The sequence below is a fragment of the Elephas maximus genome, chromosome 3, assembly GCF_024166365.1.
Source record: "Elephas maximus indicus isolate mEleMax1 chromosome 3, mEleMax1 primary haplotype, whole genome shotgun sequence".
Lineage (NCBI taxonomy): Eukaryota > Metazoa > Chordata > Mammalia > Proboscidea > Elephantidae > Elephas > Elephas maximus.
Genome location: NC_064821.1, coordinates 127,139,669 through 127,163,941, shown reverse-complemented (window position 1 = coordinate 127,163,941; position 24,273 = coordinate 127,139,669). Strand labels below are relative to the sequence as shown.

The following is a 24,273-nucleotide window of genomic DNA, read 5'->3' as shown; positions in this document are numbered from 1 at the left end:
AGACACAAATTTACTCACAGATAGACTTGAAAATTGCAGCATCTCTATTCTGACTGGTTCAGATCATAAGTTCAACACTAGGTGAAAAAGGAAAAACTTGCTCCTCCTACTGCTTAAGAACTCTACAAAGAACTAAGAGTTTTACTGGCTTTTTTTTTTTTTTGGTTAAATGCAAATGATTGACATTTGCTCTATTCCAACAACATGAAATATATCTCGAAACCTAAAAGACATCTGAGGCAAACAGTTTCAGCAAATCTTCAATTTTTTTTTTAAATTTTTTGGTAAATGATACATATATATAGCATACATACAGTATATACACACTATATACACACTATACACACACTCTACACACATGATGTTTTATTACATATCTATCATACTCGAGGCACTGCGTTAAGTGTCATGGAGGAAAAACATACCAAAAAAAAAAAAAAAAAACTATGTTCCTGACCTTCAGGTTCTAAGAGACCAGGCAAAAACCATTAGCAGTCAAGTTTACCTTGTGGAACCTCAATCATTACCCATTCATGGAAGTCCCCTTGGTGGCATAGGAGGTGGCTGATGTCCCATTTTGCCAAAGCATTTTTTTTTTAATTTTAACATTGAGTATGTTGTGATCAGATTATGTTTGCCAACCTTACACATAACTCAGTTTCCTCTCTTTCTTTACCTTTTTAAAGGTGCTTTTGCCAACTGTAAGTTGTTAATGGTAGGTTTTACTGTAACTGAGTTGTGGTGGAAAACTCCGTAGGGTAAGTTGTAATTCTGTTGAGGGTACTATGGGAATAGAGTTATTATGAAAGAATCACAAATTACCTAAATTAACAAATAGGTAACATTTTAAAGGTTCAGTAAGCTGAGAAAAGTCAAATGGTGTGTGAATAATGACTAATAAGTAGAGTTAGAGTCACAAAGCTGCACGGCCACATAGAACCCTAACACGTAACTAACATTTAGGTGAGGAATTAGGCACTCACTCAGCACAGAGGCCTCAGGAACGGGTCCAGAAGCAGTGCATGCTCCCAACGCCAGGCTCTGTGGGCTCCATAAACACACTCTGGAGAAGTTCTTTATTTCAATTGTGCTCTAATTTCTTATGTACAGATATGTTGAATGTTGCAGGAATGAATGCCTGACAGTTTTGGCATATATATTAATGACCTTAACAATCCAATGTGAACTAGTAGAACAAGCATTGTTATACCTATTTTATAGTGGGAGAACTGATCTCCAAAGAGTTTAAAGAATCTATTCAAGATAAAAACTAAATCCAGGTCTTCACAGTGAATATTTTCCAAAGCAAACTTCAACCTGTCCAAGAACTTCACGGAAATCCTGTTTAATTTGGCACCTGATAGACAGACCCAAGATAGAACTAATCATGGATTTGATAAGATCTCAAATTGCTAGATAAGTGTTTACACTGGTTTATTCTATTAAAGTCACAGTCAGGTAGGCAGCGAAAAGTGACTGAACTCTCTTCTATGTGTTATACTTAGACTAAAATCAAGGCCTAAAAGGTTGTTATTTTCAAAAGTTAAACATACCCCTATGGAACACAAGTGAACAATGTTAACAAAAGTTTAAATATGTAGTTCTATATTCCTTCAAGAATACTTCTTTAAACTATGCTTTTTCCCCTAACAATTAATTTTTTTGATTGAAAATTCTAAATGTTTCATTTGTTCAACAAGGTAAAGGCAATGGATTCAAAATTATACATTGATTTTCTTGTATCTATTTCTTAAGAAAATGAAGACCTCTTCATGTGAAATTTTAAATGACTTTGATATATACAAAGAATAATATTAAAACTACAAGTATCAAAAATATCAATAACTTTTCACCTTGCAATAAAAACATACAAAGAAAAGATTGAGAAATAAAAAAAAATCTCATTTCAACTCACTTTTGTTAATTTTTAAAGCAATGAATAGAGAAGAGTAATATTTTTAAAGGTTTGGCTTTCTTCTATTATCTTTAGGATAAAACTAAAGATTAAGCATGCTTGGCTGATCTATGAGGAGTAACTAGTGTGATAAATGATTTTAAAAACAGGAACTGTGTTTTTAGTTTATAACTTATCTCAGAAAAATATTACTATATTTACGCTTTTTGAAGTTAGTTTCTGTGTACGCACATTGAAATTCAACTTCACATGATAAGTATATTCAATGACTGAAGAAACTAGCTTCACATAAATAGAATCAGTTTACTGGAGTATCTTAAATTTAGTATCAATCTGAACTCATTACTTTTCCCCTTCAAAGCCACTCCTCAACCTATCTTTCCCCTGTTGTGAGTGGTTTAGCCTTCTCCTGCTCACATGACTGGGAAACTTCTGCACTCTCTTTGTCTCACATGTATCCATCAACTTTACCAAGCCAATCAGAATCAGACATCAATTTGTCTTCATCAAATCATTTCTGGGGAGCCCTGGTGGCATAGTAGTGAATTGTTTGGCTGCTAACCACAATGTCGGCAGTTCACATCCAGTTCCAGTAGCTCCTTGGAAACCCTGGGGCAGCTCTACTGTGTCCTATAGGGTTGTTATGAGTCAGAATTGAGTCAAAGGCAATGGTGCTTTTTTTTAATTTTTATTTTTTAACCCTTCCTGGAATCTATTCCTTTCTCCCCATTTCAAATACTCCTAGCCTTGTTCAGGCATTTGTAATCTACATCCTGTGCTTTTCTGACTTCCCTTCGTCTGCTGTCTCCTCCTTAAAATCCATCATCCAGACTCCTGCCAGAATTTTCTAATAAATCACAGTCTAGTTGAAAAAAAGAAAAGAAAACTTTAAAGAAAAACAATTATAACAATTAACAGAAAGAAATCCTAAACTTCTTTCTCATGGCATTTAAGGCATTTGAATCACCTGTTCAGACTCTCTGAATAGCTGTAGCTGCTGCCCCTCTTTCTTTCTTTTTTTGGTTTTGTTTTTAATATACCACACATTTTATAACTATGTTTAGACATTTCTCCATTCTTTTATTTTTTAATATTTTACTTTAGATGAAAGGCTATAGAACAAACTAAAACAAAAAATATTTTTTATTATTTTACTTTAAATGAAAGGCTATAGAACAAACTAGCTCCTCTTTAAATAGTACACAAGTTGTTTTGTGACATTGGTTAACAACCCCACGACATGTCAACACTCTCCCTTCTCAACCTTGGGTTCCCTATTACCAGCTTTCCTGTCCTCTCCTGCCTTCTAGTCCTTGCCCCGGGCAGGTGTGCCCCTTTAGTCTTATTTTGTTTTTTGGGTCTATCTAAGCTTTGGCTGAAGGGTGAACCTCAGGAGTAACTTCATTACTGGGCTAAAAGGTGTCCAGAGTTTCTCTAGTCTCTGCCAGACCAGTAAATCTGGTCTTTTTTGTGAGTTAGAATTTTGTTCTACATTTTTCTCCAGCTTTGTCCAGAGCCCTCTATTGTGATCCCTTCAGAGCAGTCAGTGGTGGCAGCTCGGCACCATCTAGTTGTACTGGAATCAGTCTGGTGGAAGTTGTGGTAGATATGGTCCATTAAATCTTTGGACTAATCATTCCCTTGCATCTTTAGTTTTCTTCATCCTCCCTTGCTTTCGATAGGGTGAGATCAGTGAAGTGTATTAGATAGCCACTCAAGCTTTTACGACCCCAGATGCTACTCACCAAAGTAGAGTGTAGAACATTTTCTTTATAAACTATGTTATGCCAATTGAGCTAGATGTTCCCCAAGACCATGGAGGTGACTCCTCATTCTTGCAAGGTGACTGAGAACAACTCATGAACAAAATATCCTAGGTTTGAATCAAAATCAGTCATTTGGACTAGTTTTGTGACCCTGGGCAAGTAACACAACACCTCTGTTCCTCATTTACCTCATTGATGGAGGTACCACTCTTAGGAGGTTCTTGCAGGAATTAAATTAAGCTTGAAAAGGTATAGGAAAGCACTGTGGAGACCCAGGACAACGTGTCTATACATAAGCACTCGTGTCATAGTGTTATTGTTGCCCCACTAGGTGCTAAGCTGTTTGGAGACCAAGGGTCATGGCCTCCATATCTGTGACAGTGTTCTCTCTATTTAACATAGATGAACAGTGCATGTTTGTTAAATTAAACAGAATGGATATGGAAAGTGCCCTCATCTGTTCAAAGATAAAATGATTTGTGTTGATGGCACCAAGACCAGTCATTTCATTTCTTTAAATCAACTTTATAGAGGTATAATTTACTTGCGATGAAAGGCACCCATTTTAATCGTATGTCCCAACAAGTTCTAACAAATGTATACCAAAACCAAACCCAGTGCCGCTAAGTCGATTCCAACTCATAGCGACCCTACAGGACAGAGCAGAACTGCCCCATAGAGTTTCCAAGAAGCGCCTGGTGGATGTGAACTGTCAACGCTTTGGTTAGCAGCCGTAGCACTTAAACACTATATAATTACCATCTCTATCAAGGTACAGAACACTTCCATCACCACAGAATTTTCCTTTGTGGTTCTCTGCTGTCAACCCCAAGCCCCACTCCAACCTCAGGCAACCACTGATCTGCTTTCTGTCACTATAGATTAGTTTTGCCTGACAGTTATATTTAACTTCTAAGCTATAATTGTCCCTATGTTCCAACTTATCTGGCCTGTTTTTTTTTTTTTTTTTAAAATAATCAATTTACATATTAAAAAAAAAAAAACAAAAACAAAAAACCTTTGCCTTTGAGTTGATTTCTCCAGGCGACCGGATAGGACAGCGTAGACCTGCTCTGTAGGGTTTCCAAGGAGCGCCTGGTGGATTAGCAGCCATAGCTCTTAACCATTGCCCTACCAGGGTTTCCAACTTATATATAGTGACACTGAAAAGAAAAACACCATGGGCAAGTCATTTTGGGGATGAGGTTGCAGTAGGGGTGGATTTTAGCTGAAAATGGAATATAGCATTTTGTACTTCCATAACTTTAATTTTTGAAACTTTTTTGTTTGTTGGCTTTTTAGTTAGTCTTTTTAAGCACAATGCAAACTGTAGACGAGATAGAATATATCTTATTTTAGTGACTGAACACTGAGTTCCAGCAAGGTGAGGACCGAGTACTGGTGATGTCTCATGGCAGGGACCTAGGTCTCCTGTCAACTTCTCCGCCTATTGTTCTTTGTGGAAATTTATTAGTGAATAAAGGAACTGTGTGTCCTGGAATTTAGGTTGCAGGAGTGGGGCCCTAAAACTTATTTAGCTCTGGATGGTCTCTCAGGAGGAACACTCCGTGGGCCCAAGGAGAACTCTGGCTACTTAGCAAAGGTTTTGAGGGTGGCACTCTGCACTCTGAGGTCTGCACTTGGGGGCACAGTGATTCTGCAGAGGGTCTGTAATAGTGCTAGGTAAGGTTGGTGGTCTAAAACGCAAAGAACTGAGACCAGGCGGTGTGGGGGAAGGGGCTGGAGTCCGGACGTGACCTGTAGATTCGGGGCTTGACACACACATTCACACAAAGGAGGCCGGAAAGTGTCCGGAGGAAGCCTGCGCGTCACAGGGGACAGAGCCGTCCCCTGCCGCCCCCGCCCTGCCGCGTCCCCGGGTACAGGGCCCCCGCACACCCCGCCGCGCTCACCGCCACCGCCACCTACGCGGCCGCCGCCAATGAAACTCCTCCCGCTCCTAGGTGAGTGTTCCGCGCCACTGGTCACGCGAGGTTGTCGGAGGGGCCGGTCACTTGTAGGGAAGGGAATTTTTTCGAGGTGCAGTTTACTTGCCAAGTGAAGGTGGCAAACCCTCCAAGAAGAAGAGAAGGAGTCCTTGGCAGGATGTTTTCCTCCTTAGCCTTTCAACTCAGGATTCAAGGCCTAGGGACTAAAAAAAAGTTACCTTTTTAATTCTTTCTGTTAAGGTCTACAAGATCCCCGTAGTCTCAGACTTTGACCTTTCCTTTGATCTTCCCTGAGAAAACTTGAGAAATCCAAAGCATTACCACTCGTGGGTGGCTTCCTGGCATTTTAAGGGGATTGCCCGCCCAAGTTTTGGGTGCATTTAAAATACTATTTTGGTGATGCTGTGAAGGAAGATAATAAATCAGATCTTTGAAAGTGAATTAATTCTGGTTTAGACAGCATATATTGTCCTATGTGAGGCTGGGATTTAGAATTGAATGCTTAAGAATCTCTCGGTGCCAGATAAGGACAATTTATCTCAGATGACTGTTTTCAGAACAATAACTTTCATGATTCATAACTGTCCATCCCAAAGCAGGCTTCTCTTGAGAAGATCAGGACCAACAATAAAGAGGAACGTCCTAGCTCTTTTCCTTATCTTATCCTAACAGTCCACAAAATACCATTCCCAACTTTATTTTCAGGAACTCTGAAATGAAGTGTTCTCTTTTGTTGGTCATGTTCCTGTGGTATTCTATTTCATGAAGCTCCACCTTTGACCATCATGTTGAATTTTGTTTTAATTTTCCCTAATGCAAGAAAGAGAATTTTTATTATTGGAAAGACAAAACTGAAACCTCTCCTTAGAACAGAGAAAAAATAATAATCATTATTTTTTCTCTGGGATATGAAAATTGGCTCTTCATTTTAAAACACAACAGATTTGAATTTAAATACTCAGTTTACTTTGATTTCAGCACAGAATCACTCCTAGAGAGGGAAAATTGCTTTATAATCCTGCAAAGTTACCTTCGGGGTGAAGGGCAGTATTTGATGTCAGTGGTGCAAGGATCTCAGAATGCTGTTTTCATTATAAAGTTGGGTTGTTTACTCCATTTTAGCTTAGTTGAAATTTTCTTGATAAGTTTGAGATTGATAAAAGCCTTAATACATTTGCTTTCTTGCTCTTGTGCTGTTATTTAGCTAAATGTTCCTTTGGGAACATTCTCATAATCCATTTATCTAAATGGAAAGAAAAAAAGAGTATTTTAAAATTTTTAGCAGGAAAAGATTGTAATACACCATCAGTAGTACTGCTGACAAAGTGCTATTATGTACTTGGGTTTTAACTCAACAACGGGTGTTTTTTTCTTTTTTCTTTTGAAAAAATATATTTCTCTATTTTATTTAGTGGGCTTTTCCACTTTGCTGAATTGTACCTGTACTCAAAATTGCACCAAGACACCTTGTCTCCGGAATGCAAAATGTGAAATACGGAATGGAGTTGAAGCCTGCTATTGTAACATGGGATTTTCAGGAAATGGTATCACGATTTGTGAAGGTAAACCATCTTTAACACCTCACTGGATTTTATTGTAAAAATAAATTCTGAGGCTAAAGTCCAGCGATTAACTTGTTTTGCATTATACTGTTTGGTTTCATGATAATGGAAAAAGAAAAAAGCTAAATTAACAGTAAGTTTGAACTTCCCACGTCAAAATTTATACATGATTCTTCATGAGAGAGGTTCTTGATGTCTAGGCTCTACACGTGTGTTTCATTCTCAGATACCTAAATGTAGGTATGACATTAAAGGATTTGGGAAGAGAAAACAACTTGAAAAGGCATTATTTTCTGAAAACGTAGATCCTTATTATAGAATCTTAGGCAGTGGCTCAGAGGGAGAATGTTAGAAAGGGTCCTTGTTGGGTACAGTTGAACCCATTCACTTGATAAACAGACCAACATTTGGTAATCAATGTTAAGTCATTTCTTGTCTGTGGTCTCCACCAGGACCACCCCTTGCCTCCTCCCAGGCCTCACTAAATCTCTTTTATCCTCTCTTTCATTTTTAGTAGAAGCAGTTTTAATTGGGTGTTTAATAGACCAACATTTTGTGTAGTAGAGAGGAAAAAAAGTGCCAACTCATATAAATTAGTTTTAAAATATAATTAAATGGCAAGTTCACATTAGGGCTGTGTGGTATTATACTCCTAAATGTATTTAAGACAATGTGGACTTTTTCTAATTAAGCCAGGATATTGTATATTGTTAATATTGCATGTGTTTACTTACAGCATAAACAACTTGTATCTTGTGATTCAATTTGATAGGCTCTTAAAAAAAAAATTAAACATGCAGTATATAGTAAGACCAAACCCCATCATAATTAGTTTAATGTTTAAAAAAATGTAGAGCAAAGCTACAGTTGCTTAATGGCGCATTAGATCAGGCGTCTCTGCATGTACATGCAGCTAGAATTTGTAATATCCTATTCTACAGAAGCTATATTATTCTCTCCATAAATAATCTTAGATTTTTATTGCATATTTAATTGAATGGCATTATGGCAAGCTGATAGTTGTGTGACCTTCAAAATATTGCATCAGACGTATTAGTGTGCTTTTCTGCTAATCATTACAAATTGTACCATAGTACTTCATAAGCAGCTTTTGCCTTTTTATTATTTAGATACTTTCCAACTGTCATCTTTACCATCATTAACATCAGTATTTTTCACAATGTGGACCTTCAGTAACCAACCAGCTTATACTTATATTTTTAATGATTTCTTTTAGAAGTGTGTTTTATTATATTTTTTTTCCTCTGCTGCCTAAGTCAACAGTCAGCTAAAGAGCAAAAAATATTTTCCTTTGGGACGAAAAAAATACCTCTAGTTCTTTTGGTCTGCCGTTTCTTTTCACGCAGAACACAATTTGCGATAAGACTTTTTTTTTTATTTTTCAATTTCATGCTTATGTTAACTTCAGACTTTCCTATTTTAAAAAAAGTTACATATACATTTGTTTTAATATTTACTATCTGACTTTTATAATATCCCCTTAGAACTATTTAAGCAAAAGCTTTCATCTTTTATTAGTTTACTGGCAGATATTGGTATTATTTTTTTCTATATATATTTAATATGCTTTTTAGAATTAAATCACCATATTTTCAACTGCCAAATATTCTAGGTTATATTTTGGACTTGAAGACTCTTTTGTTGGCTTTTTCATCTCTCAAAATTCCTCATTTTTCCCATCTTTTTCTAAGATTGGTATAAGGTCAAGAAATGACTAGATGGAGTTGTGCTATAGAGCATGCCCACTGCTTGAGAAATAAAAGTTGTTTTCTTTTTGGCATCTTCATCATCATCATCATGAAACAAATTTGACTCCCTCAGAGATGTACCAGGACAGGTTATGGTAATAGCCCAACATCACTACATGCACTCTGTTCAACAAGTTATTTTTGAATAAGTTGTTTGGGACTCAGACTACATCGTCTCATAGAAATAAGTTTTAATAATGGTGAATATTCTTTCATTCATTCATATTTTTGTTGGACAAATATGTATTGAGGACCTTCATTATCATCATCACAATCATCAGAATGGTTAATATCTACTTTATACTGAGTCTAAGATATTAATTAGCATAATACTCTCATGTACTATCATTATTCCTGTTTTATCTATGAGGAAATTGAGTGTTCACAGGTTAAATGAACAGCTCTAGTGATAGAATAAACATATATGTTAGATCCAAGATTTGAACCCAAGTCTGTCTAAAGCCTTTGATTGATTGATACCGTTAGGCTGTTGGATGAAACAATGAATCAGAAATTGGCCTTGATTTCTAGGAAATCATTATTCATCCAGTGGGAGACAGAGAGATATGTTAATGATTATGATGCAGGGCTATAAAAGCTATAGAGGTAAATTTGAGATGCATAAATGACTACAGGAACATTTTCCAAGTGGAGGTGACATTTAAGCTGAGCACTAAAGAGTAAATAGGATTTATTAAGACTGATAAAGTGCCAAAGAAAAGTCAGACAAAAGGAGTCAACAGTAACAAAGCCTCAGAAGTTGGACATATATGGCATTTTTTAAGGTGCCGCAACTACCTCATTCTGGATATATGTCAGAGAGTGTATTTATTGAGAGAATGGTGAGAATTTAGTCAGAATGCCAAGGATATAGGCTTTATTCTGTTCTGTGGCAAAGAATATCTACTGACAGATATTAAATAGTGGAGTTATATTGTGTGCATTAGAAACCTGACTCCATTAGACAGACCAAGAATGGATTAAACCCATCCACCACTGCGTCGATTAGCAAGGGTCAACCCAAAAAGACTATTTTATCCTTGTAAAAGTGATATTTATATTTGTACAATACATTACAGTTTTTTGCAACTTCACCCAATATATCTTTAATTCTTATGTCAAACTTTTGAAATAAAAAAGACAGGTGTTGTCTTTGTTTTCAACTACCATTACAACCAGTTGTAATTAACATCTGTTGAGCTCCATGCTGCATCATTTACAGATGAGGGAAGTGGGACTCTGCAAGCTTATGTGAGTTTCCCAGTGTTAAACAAAGTAAGTGATAAAGTTCGAATTCAGCCTCTGGTGTCTCAGCCTTCTTCAGATTACCACAAATGTCAGAATATCACTGTTTGTAGTTGCCATAGAGTCAGTTCCAACCAAAGAGACCCCATGTGTGCGGAGTAGAACTGCTCCATAGAGTTTTCAAGAGTGTGACCTTTCATGAGCAGTGTCTGGGTCTTAAAAGCCTATAAACGGCCATCTAAGATACTCCGCTGGTCTTACCCCTTCGGAAGCAAGGGAGAATGAAAAAAACTAAAGACACAAGGAAAAGATTAATTCAAAGGACTGATGGACTCCACCAGACTGAGTCCAGCACAACTAGATGATACCCAGCTACCGCCACTGACTGCTCTGACAGGGACCACAATAGAGGGTCTGGACAGAGCTGGAGAAAAATGAGGAACAAAAGTCGAACTCACAAAAAAAGACCAGACTCACTGGCCTGACAGAGACTGGAGGAACCCCAAGAGGATAACCCCCCAGACAGCCTTTTAGCTCAGTGATGAAGTCACACCTGAGGCTCACCCTTCACTGAGGGATTGGACAGACCCATAAAACAAAGCAAGACTAAAGGGACACACTAGCTCAGGGACAGGGACTAGAAGGCAGGAGGAGACAGGAAGACTGGTGATGGGGAGGGTGTTGACATGTTGTGGTGTTGGTAGCCAATGTCACAAAATAATATGTATACTAATTGTTTCATGAGAAGCTAGTTTGTTCTGTAAACCTCCATCTAAAATAGAATAACAATAAATAAATAAAAAAGAGGTCTTTAAAATAAAAAAAAAAAAGTGTGACCTTTCAGAAACACATCATCTGGTGGGTTCAAACTGCCAACTTTCTGGTTAGCAGCCAAGCACTTTAACCACTACACCGCCACGGTTCCTTAGAATAGCACTAATCCAGTGCCATCAAGTCTATTCCCACTCATAATGACCCTACAGGGCACAGTAGAACTGCCCCATAGGGTTTCCAAAGAGTGCCTGATAAATTCAAACTGCCACCCTTTTGGTTTGCAGGCGTAGCTCTTAACCACTATGCCACCAGCGTTTCCTAGAATATCACTAGTCACTTAAAATAATTATTAGCATAGCACAGGTTTTTAAGCAAAGTTGGTAGAACAGTATCATTTTAATAGGAATTCATTTATTATTTTTAAACCTTATTGAGGTATTAATATGAATGGTGACTATTAATATGAATTTATCTACACACTTGTCTTTATACTGATACTCAAGGATGTTTTAAGGAAGCAAATGAAGAAGGTCATATAGAATTTTGGGGGTACATTCAAAGACTTGAAATTTTTGATGGTGTCTAACTCTAAAACTTAAGTTATTTTAGTTTTTTTAAACATACATTACTCTTGCTATTCCTTATGCTTCCTAATCACACTTTTTGGTAACGCTGTGTTGTGCAATTGTAACAAATATAGGGATCGAGGGCTCTCCCCTCCCCTAGGTAATAAAATATTAAATGAGGGAGGGAAATTTGGAAGGGTGTTGTGAGAATCTTTGTATACATCTAAAAAATAGAGAGAGAGAGAGAGAGCTTGCATTGGAATAGATTGAGCTTTGAGGAGGGAAAATTGGGAAAAGGAGCAAGGAGGTCAAGTGCATGTTTTGTTGTGAGGGCAGGTGGAAGAGAGGTGATTTTTTTTCTGCTTCCTACTACCACATAAAATGATTTGTCGGGCTGCCTACTTGGGAGTTTACTGGAATCAGAATGGGTCAGAGAAAAACAGTTGCCCTGGGTGAGAACAGGAAGGGTCAGGAAGGCTGTAATTGACAGCATGCATAGTATTTATCAAAATCTTTTCATAGCTTTGGTTATGACTATTATGAAACAATTTCAGAAAGACTTTACAGAAAATAGTGAAGTCTTGGTGCCTGCCCCCAGGGAGACACACTTTACATTTAAAAAGCAGTTTTTCATCAGTATCTAATAACCATATAAGTGCTTGTAAAACTCAACTGACAGAAGGTTGTAGTACACTAGACAGCAGTAGGGCACTCATAAAGATAGAGAAAATAATGTTTCCCAAAATGAAAATTAATATGGGAGAAGTATTAATTAAGATTATCCACTAGCATGGCTCTGCTGAGGCCAGAATATAAGTGCTGAGGACTTGTGATTGGTTCCATAAGAGTTTTTTCTTTAGTAATAAAGAGGGTGCTCATCAAAATGTGCAAACCAGCAGTCAACAGAGCAGGCATGCATAATGTGTGTGTATAAGCTGTGTTTGCATGCACGGTTAACACAATTAGCTACACTGATTAAACTGTGTCCTTGAAATAATAACTGCAGTTTTAAACATTTAATGCAGTGATCGTTTCCATAAAAGAAATAAACAAAAAAACCTTATTCTTTGCATCATATTTCCATATTTTCACATTTAACTATGGTAGATACAGGTTAAGGTAGAGAGAGAGACAGACAGATATACATGCCTTTTGACTTTTATGAGTTGTGTCTATCAGGTACTGTGAATGATTTTTAGTGTGTTAGAATCACATGTGCTGAGTACTGCCCACTTCTCACTCAATTAAGTGTAAGGTAGTTCAGTTATTACAGTGATGTTGTCATTACTCAAAATTTATAGAATGCCTACTTTAGAATATATATATTTATATGTGTGTGTATATATATATATATATATATATATACACACACACACACGCATATGTCCCAATGGCAGGGAGATTTTGAGGGTGGATTTAGTTTTCAGAAACAGCTGGGAAACACAACAGCCAAATCTAAGGGGTACAGTGGATGATTTAGTGGCCAAAGTGTGTATGTGCATTTATTTTTTTAACCGTGTATGGTCGCTACGAGTCAGAATTGACTTGATGGCAATGAGTTTGGTTTTATGGTTATAAAGTAATGTGAGGTGAATTTTTTTTCGTAAGTAGCATGGAGTAATGAAAAAGTTGAAAAGTTTTGAACTGTTTTAAGTAGTAACAAAATATCACTGGAGTAAATGTATTAACTTTCAAGTTGTTACTTCTCATTTGGATGCTTATGTTCTATTATTGCTTAAAGATAGGTACAGTATTTTTGTGACTTCATCTCATAAGCATAATCTTTTCTTCCAGAATCACCTTTTGAAAGACATTGTTAATGTTTCTAACTCTAAAAATAAAGATAAACCTAATTAAAAAAAAAAAAAAAAGACACCAAACCCATTGCCATCGAGTCGATTCTGACTCATAGCAACCCTATAGGACAGGGTAGAACTGCCCCATAGGGTTTCCAAGGAGCAGCTGGTGGATTTGAGTATTTGAACTGCTGACCTTTTGGTTAGCTGCCAAGCTCTTAAACCACCGAACCGCCAGGGCTCCAAACCTAATAGACAGTTGAAATAAATTCTCAGTATATGCCAGTTTATTTGGAAACATACTCACAGTGCAATTATGCATGCAAATAGTATATAAAATAACCATTACAGAATGTAGTAAAATAACTACTGTAGCTAAATGCCATAAAATGTATTACTGCATTATGGGGCACAGACCTGGCATTTTCTTATGTGATAAAACATTATAAATATCTTTAAAAAGTGACTGAAAAAGAGGCAAAATCATTTAGTTATTTTAGCAGTTGTAGTTTTCATTGTTTTCTCCATACCTGAAACCTACTATAATTTTGGAAAGTAGAAAATAATACCCCTAATTAAGTACTTAGCACAGCAACAGTACTTTTCTCTTACCACGAAAGATGGTCCATCAACTTAGATTTATCCTGTTAAATGAAATGGTCTGATAAACAAAGTTAGTCTCTTTATTCAGTGGAAGCCTGGAATAAAAATGAGAAAATTTGAAGTTTACAAATTGTTTTAAAATTGTATGCATATGTGCCAGCTCTGTGAAGTTACATACCCAGATTGTGGAGTGGATCAAAAATGCCCGGTTCTGTTCTCTCGAGAGACTATATTTCATAAAAAAAAAAAAACATAGCAGCTTCTAGATCTTGCCTCTTGTCTTAAGGCTTCTAATGGGCATGTTTTGAAAACCCGTTTTCAGGTCTTATCAGGCAGTGTCAGCTCTCCTGAAGGTTCTTCTGCAACTTTTTTTGCCCATTTACCTTTATTACATTTCTATGTTGTTGAAACTTCAGCAGTAGTCTGGGCTAGCCATTTTCTTTTTTTGTTAAATTCCAATCCTCAACTGTGAGTGGGTCCTGTTATTTAAATAATTTATAAAGACCATTTGAAGAATTGGAAAAACATAGCTCACATAATCTTGATTCATACAAAATATATGTTACTAAAAATTCAGGAGTCTCTGAATGGTGAAAACAGTGAAACACTCAACTACTAGCTGAAATATTGAAGGTTCAAACCCACCTTTAAAAACCCTGTGAAGTAGTCAGAATCAACTTAATGGCAACTAACAGCAACAAAGACAATTCCATAGGGAAACAAATGTTTTTGTAAACTGAATAGCATATTACGTACTCCTGAGAAACTTCCCAGATAAATGGATAATAGTACTCCAAACTTAGAGAAGTTTGAACTGTGGTGTGCTTCTAGATAGTCATGCATCAGATTTGTGTAAAGAGAGGTGCGTATACTTCCTGCAGCTTTCTGAGAAAATGTAACCTATTTAAGAGACACTAGTCGAAATTATTAGGAAACCCTCGTGGCATAGTGGTTAAGTGCTACGGCTGCTAACCAAAGGGTCAGCAGTTCGAATCTGCCAGGCGCTCCTTGGAAACTCTATGGGGCAGTTCTACTCTGTCCTATAGGGTCGCTATGAGTTGGAATCAACTCGACGGCACTGGGTTTGGTTTGGTTTGCTTAGTCAAAATTAAGGAAACTCTGTGGTGTAGTGATTAAGAGTTACCGCTGCTAACCAAAAGCTTGGCAGTTTGAATCCACCAGGCACTCCTTGGAAACTCTATGGTGCAGTTCTACTCTGTCCTATAGGGTTGCTATGAGTTGGAATCAACTTGAAGGCAATGGGTTTGGTTTTTGGTTTTAGTGTAAATTAGCCCAAGCCTTACGTTCCAGGATGCGTGTTTTCTGTGAAGTTCATCCAAGTAGACAAAATAAATACCTTTGCCAATTTCAGAAATCCTGTTCATTGTACTAGAAAGATGATCTCTTTTCCTTTGTTCACAAAAAGGTTTACACACCGAAGAGAACAAAGTCCATCGCAAGTTATTAATGAAACTGCCTTAAAAGTATCCAATACAGAAGATTACAGACTTCTTCAAAGTAGAGTGCCATTTAGAAATAGAAAAATAATAACCCATTACAAAAACTTCCTTTAAGCTGATATTTTATTTTGAAAAGGAGAGCTCTCCTCTGTCCTGTAGGGTCACTATGAGTCAAAATCAACTTGGTAGCAACAGTTTTTTTTTTTTTTTTTTCCTTTAGTTTCATATAAAGGAGCCCTTGTGGTGCAATGGTTAAGCGCTTGGCTGCTAACCGAAAGGTATGTGGTTTAAACCCACCAGTGACTTTAAGCGGGGAAAGACCTGACAATCTTATTCCTTAAAGGTTACAAACTAGGAAAACCTCTTGGGCAATTCTACTGCGTCGTACAGGATCACTATGAGTTGGAATCAACTTGAAAGCACACAACAACAACAGTGTAATATGAATTTTGGTGATGAGCTCCACGTATTTTTTTTTAAACTGAAAACTCCTCTGATCCGACTTAATCAATTTTCATTTTTATAGACTTAAGTTTTCAAAATAATTTTTCCAAATCACCCTGCCCCATGTTTATCTCACAGGACAATTTAAGAATTAATGACATATAAACTAAGCAATATCTTGATGTCTCAAAGAAGGGTTTTATGTAAACATATGATTTAGAATTTCAGAAGTAATTTATAATGAGAGATCATGGAAATTCTTCTTCCGTAAAAGCCTCATTTATTTTTAGTCATTTTTTGGTCAGTATTATCTAGACAGATTCATTTCATGCTCAGAATCAGGAAAGTAACATCAGATAACTAACTAATAGCACAGAGAATTGAATCAAAATGATAAAAATGAATATACCCCTGCGGAGTTCTAATTTCAATAATCAAAAAGAATTATTCAAATTCAGTATTAAATAAATCCTAAATAAGATTTCACTTATACACAAGAAATACCATCCAGCTTTACATTGTTAGCGTGTTTGTTTTTTTCTAAGTGTAGAATACTATATTTCTGTTTTCACCTCATGCTAAAACATCAGTGTACTCAGTTTACATATATATGAGTCATATAATCTGTGTTGATGACAAGACATCAATAGCAATAAAAATTAGGTGATTTTCTAGAATTAGTTTTCCTTTTGCATATGAAATGATCATGGTAGCTGTATTGCCTTATATTTTCCATTAAGTCCTATTTTTAGAGCTGGTAGGAAATTTAAATTAATTGTCCTCTAAATGTAGAATTTTCATGTATTTTAGCTGTTGATTTTCAAGAAAATGACAGGTAGACAAAGAGCAAAGGAATAATGGAGATGGGATCCCCAGTACCACAAAGTAACTCACTGTTTGTTTTTCTGCTTTACTTATTATGGATCTACTCTTTAGTCAGTGTTTTAAGATTATAAACTTTATTTTGCAAAACTGGTGATATTTCCTTCTTTCTAGGAATGTCAGTTATTTCCACTCTTAGTTTTACAGAGCATCAGCATAGTTCTTAGTCAGCTTATGGTTATTTCATAAATAAATTATTCAGTCTTCAGATTATCCATTTCCCCATTACTTCCCATCCTCCTTATTGTAGTCTTTTTAATACTAAATTAAAAATGCTTTATTACAAAATAATTATGTTTAGGATTCACTGCTTAGTAACAAAAATAACAATAATAATAGATGATGTTGTGAGCCGGGCACTATTTTAAGCATTTTACGTGAGTTTCTGACTTTAATCCTCATAACAACTTTCTGAATTAAGGGTTTGTATTTTCCCTGTTTTACAGGCTAGTTAATATGCCCAGAAATAGCACATTCAAAAAACTTCCTCATTTGAACCTCAGACTACTTTAGGAGATTGTTGATGTTGTTAGGTGCTAGGGAGTCAGTTCCTACTCATAGTGACCCTATGTGCAATGAAGTGAAATACTGCCTGGTCCTGCGCAATCCTCACAATCATCGTTATGCTTGAGCCCATTGTTGCAGCTGCTGTGTCAGTCCTTCTTCTTGCGGATCTTCATCTTCATCGATCCTCTACTCTACCAAGCATGATGTCCTTCTTCAGGTACTGGTCCCTCCTGATAACATGTGCAAACTATGTGAGGCGAAGTCTTACTGTTCGCACCTCTAATAAGCATTCTGGCTGTGCCTCTTCCAACACAGATGTGTTCATTCTTCTGGCAGTCCACAGTATATTTAGTATTCTTCGCCAACACCTTAATTCAAAGACATCAATTCTTCCTTATTCATTGTTGAACTTTCGCATACATATGAAGCAATTGAAAACACCATGACTTGAGTCAGGCACACCTTAGTCCTTAAAGTGACATCTTTGCTTTTTAACACTTTAAAGAGATCTTTTGCTGAAGGTTTGTCCAATGCAATGTGTCTTTTGATTTCTTGACTGCCACTTCCATGGGTATTGATTGTGGATTCAAGTAAGATGAAATACTTGACAACTTTAATCTTTTCTCTGTTTATCATCATGATGTTGCTTATTGGTCCAGTTGTGAGGATTTTTGTTTTCTTTATGTTGAGGTGTAATCCATACTGAAGGCTGTGGTCTTTGATCTTCATCAGTAAGTGCTTCAAGTCCTCTTCACTTTCAGCAAGCAAGGTTGTGTCATCTGCATATTGTAGGCTTTTAATGAGTTTTCCTCCAATCCTGATGCCACATTCTTCTTCATATAGCCCACCTTCTCAGATTATTTGGTCAGGATGCAGACAGAATAAGTATGGTGAAGGGATACAACCCTGATGCACACTTTTCCTGACTTTAAACCACACAGTATCCCCTTGTTCTGTTCGAACAACTGCCTCTTGTTCTATAAGGAAATTAAATCTCACTGGGATAAAAATTGTTTTGGTAGTACCCACTTTTTTTCCAACTATATTATCAGCACAATTGGTTAAGAAGAAAAGGAAATGCATATAGTGTGTATATTTAGGATATTTTGGGGATAAACCCAAGGGAGTTAAAACATTTTACAGGTGTGAGTATCTTGAATAAATTCATAGATCAGGTGTAAGTACTTAACTCCTGGCTCTCTGGTTCCCTTAAGCCCCAACAGTTAACAGTAAAATCATTGAAATCTGAGAGGGTATATGAGAAGTTGAAGAGAGGGTATATGAGAAGTTGAAGAGAGGGTATATGAGAAGTCGAAGAGTTAAACTTCTTAAAGCTAATGCTTAAAGCCACAAAAGAGGGCACAGTTCAGTGCACACGGAGGAGAAGCCTGGATTGAATTGGGTTTTTTTTCCTCATTAATTTGGTACCCTCACCTCCCTTCCCAGTAAGAATGTGGAGATCTAGAATCATTGACTGGTTGAAACATTATTTTCCAAAGGCCACATAGGTTGGGCTCTTTATTCCCCGTTGATGTTTATTCTCAGAATAAAGTCAGGAAGATACTCTCAAACGAATCTTTGCCATCTGTCTAGAAGGAACTCTTGAGGGTGAAAATCTCTACCATAATACAAAAGCCTTTCTATTTTGGCATTTGGAAAAGGATGCCACCTATTTGCCTTCTCCCCACCTGACCAAAAAACAAAGCTGTTGCCGTCGAGTTGATTCCAACTCACAGCGACCCTATAGGACAGAGAAACTGCCTCATAGGGTTTTCAAGGAGCAGCTGGTGAATTCAAACTGCTGACTGTTTGGCTAGTAGCTGAGCTCTTAACCATTGAGCCACCAGAGCTCCTTATGGTTCCTGAAATAATGCCTAAAATTTGCTATGCCCAACCCATATATGCAGAGAACCTGAACTCTTTCTTGCACAAAAGAGGTTGTAATGGCTGGCAGGCAAAACCTTGGCCAAGTTCCCTATGATAACTAACCTTGTTATTTAAACATGAGAACCATCTAAAGAACACCAGCCATTGGAGAAAAGCCAACAATATAAACACAAATGTGCATAAATAGAACAGCTGGCCTGGGAAGTGATCCTTTTTAGAAACACAAAAGAAACTGAGAAAAAAAAAAAGAACAAAAAACATTCTAACTTATACCCTTAAATAGATTCCAGAAAATTTTGCATCCCCCCAAAAAAAGTTTTTGTATAGACTTTACATAAATGAGGTATCATACCATACAGATTATTCCTTCTTCACTGGCTAAGAGCTCAGCTGGTAATCAAAAGGCAGGTAGTTCAAATCTGTGGAAACCCTATGGTGCAGTTCTACTCTGTCCTATAGGGTCACATGAGTCAGAATTGCTATGAGTCAGAACAGACTCAATGGCACCTAACAATGACATACCATAACACCTTTGTGTTGCTCAATGCTTTGTACCCCCTTCCTCTCGTTCCTCTGCTTGAAGCACAAGGCATCAAGAAAATAAACTAGTAAAATTGTCAGGAATACAAGCCAATACATAAGAACCACCAGAAGGATTTCTTCCCCTGCAAAGCCAGTAAAAACCCTGTGGATCATAAATGGTCAGATCTACCACCAAGCAGCAATGGTGCAGGGCCAGGCAGCAGTTCCTTTTGTTGTACATAGGGGCTCCATTAGCTGGGGGTGACCCAAGGGCAGCTAACAATAACAGATGGTCACCGCATGGAACAGGGAAGCTGGAAATATCACATTTATTTACATATCAGTGGAAGTGCACCAGAACTACATTGGTCAAGATACTTTTCACTTCGTATGCTCATCTTATTATAATAACCCTGTTTAAAAAAAAAAAAAAATTTTTTTACCCCTTGTGAACGTTTCCTTTACCTATGCCTAGACTCCTCCCACACTCCTCCCCTGATTTTTCTCAAAGGTGAAATTAGGTTGTTGTTATTAGTTTCCCTCATGTAGATTCCAATTCATGGTGACCCCAAGTGTGTAGAGCATAACTGCACTCCTTAGCGTTTTCAAGTCTGTGCCCTTTTGGAAGCTGATTGCCAGGCCTTTTTTCCAAGGCACCTCTGGATGGGTTTCAACCTCCAACCTTTTGGTTTGTAGACCAGTACTTAACCATTTGTACCACCCAGGTAGTCAATGTTTTTTCTGATGCTTGTTACACGACTTGCTTATGGTTTTTCACATCATAATGCCATGTGGAGATAGAGACCATAACCCAGTCTCCTCCCTAAGTTGTTTGTTTTCTCCAAGTGGTACCCTGCATTCACTGGCTAATGCTTAGTTGTTCCTGCCTAGTAAAGCTAATATATTGTTCTCCTCCAGTAAAATATATTTACCTCTTGATAGATATTATTCCCCAATTAAGAAGATCCTGTACAGTCGGAGGGGTAAAAATCATTTCCAAATAATTATAGAACTAAAAACAGAGAGGAATAATATAAGAACAAACCTGAGAAATATTGAGGATCAGACATAGAGGGCCTAACAGAAGTCTGACTGAACAAAGGGTAAGACAAATTTTGAGCAGAGGAAATATTAACTAAAATAAGACAATTTCCTAGAGCTTAAGAAAGATATGAGTCCCCACACTAATAAAAGAGCCCTCTAATGATGATCAGGATGAATGAAAAAGAAAGCCCACTTATCTTCTACAGAATATATTCATATGCCTTCATTTCTCAGTGCAACAAAAGGGACAGGGTAAAAGAAGGTGCTTATGATAATAAATTCTAATATTCTAATATTTTCATGCTAAGGGCTCCAAACAAAATTATATGTATACATGTATGTGTATGTATATGTACATTTATTCTCCCCCTGTTCACCTAGTTTTCTCATGGTAAGTCACAAAGACCATCTGGGCTTCAGTTTCTCTTCAGAGGGAACAGAGTATATTGGATCATTATGAATGTCCTGTCTTAGTCTTCTAGTGCTGCTATAACAGAAATACCACAAGTGGATGGCTTTAACAAAGAAAAATTTATTTTCTCACAGTCTCGTAGGTTACAAGTCCAAATTCAGGGCTTCGGCTCCAGCGGATGGCTTTCTCTCTCTGTCGGCTCTAGGAAGGTCCTTGTTCTCAATCTTTCCCTGGTTGAGGAGCTTCTCAGGCTCAGGATCCCCGTGTCCAAAGGATACACTTTGCTCCTGGTGCTGCTTTCTTGGTTGTATGAGGTCACCAACTCTCTGCTCGCTCCCCTTTCCTTTTATCTCTTGAGAGATAAAAGATGGTGCAGGCCACACCCCAGGGAAACTCCCTTTACCTTGGATCAGGGAGGTGACCTGAGTCAGGGTGGTATTACAATCCCACCCTAATCCTCTCAACATAAAATTACAACCATAAAATGGAGGTCAACCACAGAATACTGGGAATCATGATCTAACCAAGTTGATATATACATTTTTGGGGGAACATAATTCAATCCGTGACAGTCCTTTCCCACTCTAAAATTCTTTGATTCTATTATTTTGAGCAATTTATTTGAACTGTGGTCAATTTACAGTTCAACAACTTCTTGGCTGAAAAAAGTTTGGATATTGGACACAAACTGAAATGTGAAAATAAAACACAGAGGAATTTTCCTCTCCTGCCTCCAAGTTCTGTGTACTTTCTACTGCACTATACTGATATTTTTAATTCTGATTTTGGAGCTGGCAAGATAAACTTGGAATGATATCATCTACTCCTGGACTCCCCTTCTTACTGATGACTGTGACACATCATGACACTCTTTCCTGATCAGCCACAGTGTGACCTCAGAGATCTTCTCCTAATATTACCAAGCAGATGCTACAAATCAATTGAGGCTCGCATATGATGAAATCTATCTGCTATGTTTTCTCTGGAGGCTTCCACCCTTGGAGGACTCTATGGATCAATCTGCAGTGAGCTCCCCTGCACTGTTGTATTGTATGGGTTCCAACTCATAGAGACACTACGAGTTTCTATGGCTGGGGCAGTGAGAACGGAATTGATCAGAGGGGCATTTCTAAGCTAGAAAGGAAGTTGTAGCCAAATTTCTCCATTCTGAGTATAACGTATATTAGGAGGCATCGAGAATGCCTTTGCATTAGGCTCAATAGTTGGGGCAGAAAAATCAGTTGTGTGTGTACTCTGGGGAGAAATAGACAACTGGGTGCTTTTGGTTTTGGGAGTATTATAAGCTGAAACTCATTGTCCAAGATTCAATTCACCTGCCGCTTTCTTTGCAAAGCTTTGTCTGAGTTCTGTCAGTTGAGAGCAGTTGTTTGTTTTTTCACGTCCCTCTAGTCATTTCATTTTATTTTTCCATTAATATATAGTATTGGAGTAATTTTCATGGGTCAGGAGTTTGTTGTTGTTAGGTACCGTCGAGCTGGTTCCGACTCACGGTGACCCTGTGTATCACAGAACGAAACCCTGCCCAGTCCAGCGCCATCCTTACAATCCTTTTTGTGCTTAAGCCCATTGTTGCAGCTACTGTGTCAATCCATCTCATTGAGGGTCTTCCGCTTTTCCGCTGGCCCTGTACTTTACCAAGCATGATGTCCTTCTCCAGGAACTGATCCCTCCTGATAACATGTCCACAGTATGTAAGACTCAGTCTTTCCATCCTCGCTTCTAAGGAGCATTCCAGTTGTACTTCTTCCAAGACTGATTTGTTTGTTCTTTTGGCAGTCCGTGGTATATTCAATATTCTTCGCCAACACCACAATTCAAAGGCATCAATTCTTTGGTCTTCCTTATTCATAGTTCAGCTTTCACATGCATATGATCCGATTGAAAAACCATAGCTTGGGTCAGGCGCACCATAGTCTTCAAGGAGACATCTTTGCTTTTCAACAATTTAAAGCGGTCCTTTAAACACTTTAAAACATTTTCAACACTTTAAAGAGGTCAGTAGCTAGTTACTGGGATATCCCAACAGTTCTTGCTCTTTGAGCGTTAAAGACTGGCTCTTATTCTTGATCGTATCCTTGGAAACTATCAAAATGCCTTCGGTCCAACCTGTAAAATGCTATGAATTATTTCTGAGTGGTGATCATTTTGGTAGATTGTTCCAAAACCAAACCCAGTGCCGTCGAGTCAATTCCGACTCATAGCGACCCTATAGGACAGAGTAGAACTGCCCCCTAGAGTTTCCAAGGAGCACCTGGCAGACTCGAACTGCCGACCCTTTGGTTGGCAGCCGTAACACTTAACCACTACGCCACCAGGGTAGATTGTTAGCCAGTTCTTATTGTTGTTTGGCTCTGCTGAATTTATTTAGACACTGCAAATGGTATTATTCTCTGCATCAATCAGGCACTTATATTTGGTTAAATTTTACACAAAGTGACATAACAAGATTACCTTAAGTATGATCCCATTCCAAAATATTTTACTGTAAGTAAAAAGAGTATCTATTACATCCAGATGGAAAATTTGCATTATGGTCAAAGTTAACATCATGAACTTTACATGGCCTTAGTCCATAATATATTTGTTTTCCTGTTTAATTTTGAGTGATGAATTGAGAATAACTGAATTTTCATTAACTTATTTATTACATTTTGATACATTTGGAAATATCATGTCCTAAAGAAGAGTCGGCTGTAATGTTGGCATTAATGACATGATCCTCTCGTATTTTTGAGACATCCTGGTTCTAATCTTCAGAGTCCGGAGAGTCACTCTGATTATGGCATTTCCTTCTGGGTAATATAGTTCAAATATGATCTTTTTCACAAAAATTCTAATAAGCGTGAAACCCCTTGCACTTAGAAAAATGTATTTTTTTTACTCGCAATCATATTAGTACTTTGACAGTTCTTTTTTAAATTATATAAAAAAATTAGTGTATGTGTTATTCCTAATACCTGTCTCATATATTTATCACTCCTTCCAATGAGCTGCCCTTTATAAATACAGCTTTACATAGATCTGTATTTATTCTTCAGTTAAAGACTTTAAGCTAAGGTTTTATTAATTTTTGTGTTAATTTGTGCAAGGTGAAAGACTGTTCTTCAAACAATTTCTTTTATCAAGCTCTAAATTTAATTAAAATAGAG

General features: G+C 37.3%; 1 protein-coding gene across 1 annotated transcript in view; it reads left to right on the top strand.

The window, feature by feature from the left end:
* Nucleotides 1-5,240: 5,240 nt before the first annotated feature.
* Nucleotides 5,241-24,273, top strand: part of ADGRL4 (adhesion G protein-coupled receptor L4) — a 131,519-nt gene continuing 112,486 nt past the window's right edge. The window contains exons 1-2 of the mRNA XM_049879595.1: nucleotides 5,241-5,645; nucleotides 7,043-7,192. Coding sequence (XP_049735552.1) covers nucleotides 5,624-5,645; nucleotides 7,043-7,192 — 172 coding nt within the window. The 5' untranslated portion in view covers nucleotides 5,241-5,623. The remainder of the gene's footprint in view (nucleotides 5,646-7,042; nucleotides 7,193-24,273) is intronic.